At 39.2% G+C, this 9387-nt stretch overlaps 1 protein-coding gene across 1 annotated transcript in view; it reads right to left on the reverse strand.

Moving 5' to 3' along the window:
- Nucleotides 1–3834: 3834 nt before the first annotated feature.
- LOC123521491 (P2R1A-PPP2R2A-interacting phosphatase regulator 1-like) overlaps nucleotides 3835–9387 on the reverse strand; it is a 40495-nt gene continuing 34942 nt past the window's right edge. The window contains exons 8-9 of the mRNA XM_045288375.1: nucleotides 5388–5528; nucleotides 3835–3966 (exon numbers count right to left, since the gene is read on the reverse strand). Coding sequence (XP_045144310.1) covers nucleotides 5428–5528 — 101 coding nt within the window. The 3' untranslated portion in view covers nucleotides 3835–3966; nucleotides 5388–5427. The remainder of the gene's footprint in view (nucleotides 3967–5387; nucleotides 5529–9387) is intronic.

A 9387-nucleotide genomic window follows, 5' to 3' on the forward strand; every position in this document is an offset into this window, starting at 1 on the left:
TCCAGGCTCAACCCTTACAATGTAAAAAGCTTAAAAGCACTTCAGGCACACTGCAATTCATTTTCCCATAGATATCCAAGGTACCATACATGTATTTTCATTGTGGGTACTATACGTAGTAGCTTCTAGGTGAGTTCTAAAAATTCATGTAGGAGACAAGGTTAACTATATCCTGTAGTGGGAGTAATAATAATTAATGGGAGTAATAATAATTCAAGGGACAGAGACAAAGATTAGTGCAAACTTCTCATCTAACTCCTGTGCTTTGAATAACCCCTTTGATATGCCTCAGCTCTAACAAGCCAATGAAGATATAGCCACCGGGATACAATTCAAAGTCTACTGATTTTCTCCCTGTTCTGGTCCAAGTCAGGGTGTTGGCCATGTTGATTCCTTCTGTGAACCTTTCTCCTAGTTTCCGGTGGCCACTGGCAGTTCTTGGAATTCCTCAACCGCCACTACCACCTCTTTCTAAAAGTAAGAGCTTTCTAAAAGTGAGACTTATCCAACAACATGGCAGGATGTCTTGTGAGGGTATGAGATTTCAATCTACAGTGGAAAGAGTAGCTTCAGTAGAATGCTTACGGGGTCCTGCACTGAGAGCTGGTCTAAAAGATTTGGGAGAAAGACGGGGCTTTCTTCTCCCATAACGAGTTACCATGTCAGAAACCCACAGGGGCAACTGTCCCGTACTGTTGCTCTGCGTGGGAACCGACTGGATGGCAGCGAGTTTGCTTTTTGTTTTTTAAGAGATTTGTAAGATCTTTTAAATTTGAAGTTTCAATGATTCCAATGTCGCCTTCCTATCTTTACCCACTGTCTTCAAATGAATTCATAACATATTCTTCATAATATTGCAAAGAATGGGAATTTCAGAACATTTAATGGTGCTCACATGGAACCTGTACATAGACCGAGAGAGGCAACCATTCAATACAACAAGTGAATACTGAATGGCTTAAAATCTGGAGAGGTGTGTGTCAAGGTTATAGTCTTTCACCACGCTTATTTGATCTATATACTCAGGAGATAATCCGAAAGGTTGGACTATATGAAGGGCAATGTCACCCCAGGAAAGTGACATAAAGCAGCTACTGATGAAGATCAAAAAATACAGTCTTAGTGGATTATACCTCAGTATAATAAAAATATAAATCCTCACAACTGGACCAACAAGCAAGATCATGACAAACTCCCAAACCTACTGTTATTAAATAGATTGCAATTCATGCTGACCCTATAGGACAGAGTAGAATTTCCCTCTTGAGTCAGTGTATTTAGAGTCCACCTTTACCTCCTCCTAACTTGATAACATCTGTAAAACATTTTCAAGTAAGGTCACAGATATCAGAATTGAAGACCTCGATATATCTTTAGCAGAGATGGGGTTCAACCCACGACATCAAATTTTTAGAATTTTTATTTTGTTTCATTTTTCTTCAATTTTAAGAATCATCTGTCCTAGATCTCATCTTCTAAAATATATAAGAATAAGAGCTATTATACATAAGTTTTGGTATGATTCCCTTATCCCCCCACCCCCATTTCAAACATACAAAGGGACCTTAAAAAGTGTGGAAAATGCAATTAACGATCATCAAATTTTCCACAAACTTTTGGAAGACCCCTTATTTATATTAAGTCACACTTTTTTTTTAGATTCTCACTTTAGGGTAAAAACAATAGAATTCTTAAGTTTTATAATCACTAAATAAAACAATTAAGTCCATACTTTCAAATATATCCAACAATTATCTAATGAAACCTTTCTGTATATAAGGAACTAGTCTAAAAATTGTACACTTTATAAATATGACACTCTACTTTACGAAGTATGTCTTTCTCCATACATTAGTTTCTCCTGATAATGTGGGAACTTTTAGCAGAGACAAATTTAAACCAATTCTCAATTGTATTTCAAAAGGATAAATTCCTATTTTTCAAAGTGCTAATATTACCTGATTACTTAGAGCATTTACTTTAGATTTAAATTTTTAACACATAATTTTGCCTATAATATGTAATTTCTGAATTTATAATATACTTAAAGATTTAAGAATACATATAATGCAAGGGAATTTGAATCTCTTAGACCAGTGGTTCTCAATCGTCCTAATGCTGCGACCCTTTAATATAGCTCCTCATGTTGTGGCGACCCCCCAACCATAACATTATTTTCATTGCTACTTCATAACTGTCATTTTGCTACTGTTATGAATCGGGTGATCCCTGTGAAAGGGTCATTCGACCCCAAAAGGGGTCACAAGCCACAGGTTGGGAACCACTGTCTTAGAAGTTTAAATAGGAAACTGGTATTTAAACAAGCCTTTAGAGCCCCAAGGGAATAGTTGAAAGCACATCATTACTGCAAAAAAAAAATCTTAATATACTTAATCAAATCCTTAGTCACCATGTGGGCTAAAAGGTAATTCATAAAAATGTCTAAAATCACAATTTATCAACATTGATTTTTTTCCCACACTTACTTAGAACACAAAATCAATCAAGGTTAATTAAGTTGAGAACACATTAAGTGGTGCCCCAATTACATGTTATGTTCTAGCTATTCAATTAGTTTAGGGTTACTGTGAGTCAGAATCGACTTGATAGCAGTGAGTTTGAGCATGCAGTTTGTCCATCTTGTTTTTTCTGACCTACATATCCAAGGATACATACTGTATATACTCAAGTATAAGCCGAGTTTTTCAGCACAATATTTATGCAGTTTTTGTGGTAAAATTAGGTGCCTCAGCAAATATTCGGGACAGCTTAGACTCGAGCATATATGGTATGTAAAATAGGAAACCCTTGAATAAGACTAACAGAACTCATTTGTTAAAGTTGCTTTGGAAGATGCATGGAAACAATTAGCTAAAGAACTAATGGACTAAATGAACAATAGCTTCAACCACCCTAGAGACCTGAAGAACCCGATGATGTCCAGCTGGCACTACCAGCTGCCCTGGAGAGAGTGGGAGAAAAATGTGCAGTACTCAAAAGTATTTTTTAAAAGGTCAGGCTTAAGGGTTGGATAGACACTGGTAGTACGTCTGAGGCTATGGCCTTTGGCCCTTCAGGTCTGGAGCTCAATTTATTTCAGTGGTTCAAATTTCAAACAATAAACAGATCTATAAGATGAACAATAACATTAGAATGGTAGCATCCTTTAGAACAATCAACCATTTGACATCAAAAGGGCAGCTTTTGCCTAAGGACAAAGTTCAGAAGGCAGGAAGGGATAGGAAAGGAGGAGGAAGTGGGATGAGTGAAGTTACATTGTGGGGACTACAATCAATGACATAAAACAAAATGTGTGTGAACTATTGAATGGAAAACCGATTTGCTCTGTAAACCTTCATCCAATTCACAATAAAAAGAGATTTTTTTGGTTCTTTTTTTAAAGTTGTTTTTGATAGGTCACTTTTTCTGACCACACAGAAACTAGCAATTACTGAAAATATTAAACAGTAGTATGGCTACTAAGTACATCATTTAAAAAATTCATTTTACTTTGTCGATCGACTGTACAAATTATAGCTCATCAGAACTTACTAAAAAGAAAAAAAAATCTTACTATTCCCATACTTCCAATTATTAAACAACATCAACGTGCAGCAAGTTTCTAGACCTACAGAGGATGTCTTTTCTTTCTTTCTTTTTTTTTTGATGTCTTTCCAATATAGTTCATATTTGAAAAACATCTTTGGGAATATCAGTGCATTGAATTCATGGGCATACACAAGATTTAGATTGCAAGTTCTGTAGCAAAAAAAATTGGGGGCACTGAGAAAAAGACACAGAAGAAGATTATTATATAGCTCAGTTATTGCTCTCACCTTGGTCTGTCGTTTGTTTCTCCATTGGGAGGATAGTCGTAGGTTGGATGAATCATTTGGTTGAAAGTTCATCTTCCAGAATAAGTGAAGAACCAGACGGTGACACATGCGAGTTTGTAAAAGGGTTGATCTGGGTATGTGAGAGACAGGAAGATTAAGCATGGCTGCTGTTTCAACCAAGAGTACCTAAACACAGGCTAGAAGAAGGAAATGTTACTTGTGGGTCAAAAAGTCAAGAGATATCTGTGTGCACTTCACTTTGTCTACAAATGAATGCAAAATACATGAAGCAAAGAACTGGCGCTAGTTTAAAAAATGCAGTTTCACAAGTGTACTACAATAACACTACAACTTTAAAACTTAGTCACGGTAAATAAAAATGCACTTGCTATATTTCCCATCTTTCCAGTTTAGACCATTAAGACATGTTTTCTGAGGCATATTCCAATAATATTTTCAGTCTAACTGGACAAAAACCCAGAGTAGAAAGGTGAGAAGATGGCTTTCTTTCTAAGCAAGTCTTTTTTTTTCTTAATGATTTTACTGAGGGCTCTTACAACTCTTCTAACAATCCATATAGCCATTGTGTTGAGCACATTTGTATATATGTTGCCATCATCCTTTTCTTTTTTCTTTTTCTTTTCTTAATATTTTTATTTATTTTTTAATCATTTTATTGGGGGCTCTTACAGCTTTTATCACTATCCATCTATCCATACATACATCAATTGTGTAAAGCACATCTGTACATGTTGCCATCATCATTTTCAAAACATGTTCTTTTTACTTGAGCCCTTGGTATCAGTTCATTTCCCCCCCTCCCCCATCCTCTCTCCCTCATGAACCCTTGATAATTTATTTTAAAAATGTTCATGTCTTACACTGACCACTGTCTCCCTTCACCCACTTTTCTGTTGTCTGTCCTCCTAGGAGGGGGTTATATGTAGATCATTGTGATTGGTTCCCCTTTTCTCCCCCCACCTTTCCCTTCCCCTCCTGGTATTGCTATTCTCATTATTGGTAATTAGGGGTTTATCTGTCCTGGATTCTGTATGTCGAGAGCTCTTATCTGTACCAGTGTACATCCTCTGATCTAGCCAGATTTGTAAGGTAGAACTGGGGTCATGATAGTAGGAGGGGGGGAGCATTAAAGATTTAGAAGAATTCTGTATATTTCATCAGTGCTATACTGCACCCTGGCTGGCTCATTCCTTCCTTGTGACCTTTCTGTGAAGGGATGTCCAATTGTCTACAGATGGGCTTTGGGACTCTACTCTGCACTCCCTCATTTGCATCAATATGATTGTTTGTTTGGGGTCTTCTGATGCCTGATACCTAATCCTGTCAACACCTCATCAAGCATGTCTTTTTAATGTATTTCTCCAAGTCATTTTTACCCTAGTGTCAAAACCACACATCTAAACATGTATCGATGAAGAGATGAATGAATTGACTATATGACAATGTCACTCCTTTAGGTAAGAGAGAAACAAGTAAATTGGGCTCATTTGGGATTAGTCTGAGACCTTCTAAAACAATTTAGTAACATACCATACTTCCCACATGACACTGCATAATGCCTTATGTCGACTCACTCCATCTTCTCATACGGCAGATGGGCCGTGTTAGAAGAAGGCATGTTGGTCGGGTCTTGGAAAACCCTCTTCGGTTGATCTTCAGGGACCATTTTACCTACAACAAAACAGTGATTCGCGGTAGATATGATTTTTTAAATGTGGTTTATGCCTTTTATTGCAAAAATTGTACTTGTTCACTGCAATTATTTTATAAAACAGAAAAGGCAAACATCAAAATCACGTTCATACAGTGATAACCACACATTAGTGATTCCTTGATGTGTGTGTATATACAGGAGTTTTTAAAGAAAAACAAAATTGGGTTCATGCTGTATGCATTATCGATACACTGTATACAATATTGATACTTGCTGTTTTGAAGGGATAGCACTGTCTCACAGTGTTAAGTGTTACTCAACAACATAATTTTATAGGTAGTACACCTATGCTCTAATTTTTAAAATTTCATTGCTTAGTTTAAACCTTTACATTGCTCTGCATTCATTTTGCTATTAGATCTAACACACAAGAAACCAACTACCATATATACTCATGTATAAGTCGAGTTTTTCAGCACATTTTTAATGTAGTTTTTGTGGTAAAATTTGGTGCCTCAGCTGATATTTGGGTCGGCTTATACTCGAGTATACATGGTAAATGAATTGGGTTCTAGCAGCCCACATTGAATAAAATATCATTTCAAAATTTAAGGAGAAACATCTGTTTTCAAAAAATCATGGTGCTCTCATGGATCCCTGGAAGTACATGGGCACCCTGCAGTGTTTGTTTCACATCCATGCCACTGCACATAGATGTGAGCGATACTGACATTCACGCCCATACCTTCTGTGGTGGAATATATCAAACCATGCTCCCTTGAGACAGCCATTCCCCAGAGCTTCCTCAGGAGCCTATTCACGGCTGGAAAAGCTCAGAAGTGATCCGCTCCCCTGTCCCTGGCCAGCCATCAATACACATCTCATCTCCCCTCTTTGGTTGTCATTTGAAAACACAACTAACCAGAACAGAATCATCATAGAGCAAAATAAGCATTTTCTTTGCCGAGGCCAGGTATTACTTGTAAAACATTATTGATAGCCAGTCAATTTTAGCAGATTTCTTAGAATGCCTGCTCTCAATGCCTGGTTTGATTATGCTTGCTCCTACTGAAATTCAGTGCTGTATTACCAAAAATGCTTTCATGTGATTAGAGCGGCCTCTTCTTGCACTCTCTGGACACATGGTGACCTCATGCATAAGGGGCTGTTACACATGGGGTTTTTACTGGCTGTTTTTCCGAAGTCGGTTGCCCAGTCTTTCTCTCTAGTCGACCTTAGTCGGGAAGTTATACTGAACCATTCAGCCACATGGTAAGGCTGAGTGACAGGGGGGCTACACAGGCGAGGCATTCGTTGGGAATCGAATATGTCTTTTGCATGAAAGGCAAAAATTCTACCACTGAGCTCCAACTCTTATTTCATTTCCCTAGCTTGACCTTCTTTTTGTTTTTAAACTATTCTTCCCAACCTTGTATTTGTATTAGTGGACCCCAAGTAGGATCCAGTTTGTTATTCTGAGAAATGAAAATGGGATGAAATTGAGCTGTCATTGCTTTTGGCCAAGATGAATTTCAAACGAAGTGGTACAGTATCTGTTTGAGAGGGTCTGCCTTAGAATACAGACCACGTGGTAGCTTCCTTGGGGGAAACCTCAAAAGAAGAAGGTCGCCACCTTACAAAGCGGCAGCAAGCCAGGTGCAAAAGCGACATGCCACACACACCGAGGCAGCACTGTGGGCAGAAACCAAGGCTAGTAGGTCAAAATGGAAATATAAAAGCAATTTCCGAAGTTAAGAAGCACAAGAGGAGTATAAAACAAACAAGCCCACTCACTGCCACTGAGATGACTGTGACTAATAGCCACCCTACACCAGGTTTCTGAGACTGTAAAACTTAATGGGAACATCTTTTTTTCCTGAGGACTGCCTGGTAGATTTGAAGTACCAAGCTTGTCATTAGAAACCTAGTACCTTAACCTATAGTAAGGGTTCCCTTACTGTGTAACCCACCACCAGGGCTGCTTGAAGAAGATTCCACATATTTTCAATTTGATAAAACATGTATGTCAACCCAACTCCCTGTCATCTACTGGAGGCCGACTCAGAGGGCCCCTACAGGACAGGGTAGAATGGACCAGGTGAGCTTCTGAGACTGTTTACGGAAGTAGAAAGTCTTGTCTTTCTCCCATGGAGTGGCCGTTGGTTTCAAACTGTTGACCTTGCAGATCACAGCCTGAAGTGTAACCACTTTGCCACCAGGATATATTGCATGTCCATATCTTAAAATACATATTTTGATTTGCTAAAAACACAACTTTCATTTTAAGCACTCCCCAAACCAAGACCAAACCCATTGCTGCGGAGTGGATTGTGACTCTTGGCGACCCTCTAGGACAGAAGAGGGTTTCCAAGGCTGTCATCTTTGTGAAGCAGACATCACCCCTTTCTCCCACAGAGCAGCTGGTGCCTTCGAAGAGCTGGCCTTTGGGCTCACAGCTGAACCCCTGTGCCACCAATACTGTTTCCTTTCAGCCATGCTTTATGTGATACCACAAGAGATTCCAAGTTCTGAATAGCTCTGAGATTCCAAGTTCTGAACAGCTCTGTACTTCATGAGTGTTTTATCCAACATTAGACTCAATGTTGCACAGGCAACAAAACAAAACAACCCTCTGAGGTTTGTTTAGTCACTGTTGCAGGTACATATAGCAATGTAAGAGTGCTTTCCAGAATTTATCTAGTCTTTTTAGAAAGCGTGTATGCTGGCTAGGCACAGTGAGTGAAGTGCTGGGCTGCTAACCACAAAGTTGGTAGTTCAAACCCACCAGCCACTCCAGCAGGGAACGATGAGGCTGTATGCTCCTGTAAGGATTCACAGCTTCAGGAAACCCTTTGGAGCAGGTCTAGTCTGTTCCATAGGGTCCTCTGGGAGTTGGAATTGCCTTGACAGAAGTTGAGTTTCACTTTAAACTTGGGGTTAGGAATGCTGTTAGGAAGATCACTATTCGTTATTTCAATTTCTCGCCCCGTAGCTTGGCCCTTCGTTTTTCTCTTTCTTAATTTAATGAGTTTTTCACAAATAGACATTTTTACAATTGTGATCTCCTTTCCTCTTTCCTTATCCCTCCCCATCCCCTTTCTATTTGTGCTAAAATAGAAAAAGAGGCAGGCCTTCAAGGAGATGGATTGACACAGTGGCTGGCTGCCTCAATAGGCTCAGGCATAGGAACAATGGTGAGGGCCGGGCAGTTTCATTCTGTTGTGCATAGGGTTCCTATGGGTCGCAGCTGACTAGATGGTATCTAGTAACATTTGTACAAAACCTTTTACCAAACAGTTCAATAATAATATTAATGATGCAGGCAGAAGGACAGAACTGACTGAGTGAAATGGTGTTGAGAAATGGGACCCAGAATTATGGGAGGTAATTCCTTTTCCCTAGGTGCTCGTTGGTCCACTGCCCTTTTGTTACTGAGCTGAGCAGGGAGTCCTGGTGGCGCAATCAGGTAAGCACTGGAGTATGAACTGAAAGACCAGTAGTTCAAGCCCACCAGCAGCTCTATAGGAGAAAATATGATGCTGTCTACTCCTGTCAAGAAATGTATCCTCAGAAACCCTCAATAGAGTCAACATGAGTCAGGATCAACTAGATCATCAGTTCTCAACCTGTGGCTCTCAACCCCTTTGGGAGTCGAACGACCCTTTCACAGGGGTTTCCTAAGATATTCAGAATGCACAGATTTCTGATGGTTGGAGGAGTCACCATGACATGAGGAACTGTATTAAAGAGTTTCAGTATTAGGAAGGTTGAGAACCACTGAAATAGATGGCAGTACATTTTTGTTCCTTTTTAAAAATCATTTTATTGGGGGCTCGTACAACTCTTATCACAATCCATCCATACATCCATTGTCTC

The sequence above is a fragment of the Echinops telfairi genome, unplaced genomic scaffold (genome assembly GCF_000313985.2).
Source record: "Echinops telfairi isolate 266 unplaced genomic scaffold, ASM31398v2 ScPeMD7_20;HRSCAF=75, whole genome shotgun sequence".
Taxonomy (NCBI): Eukaryota; Metazoa; Chordata; class Mammalia; order Afrosoricida; family Tenrecidae; genus Echinops; species Echinops telfairi.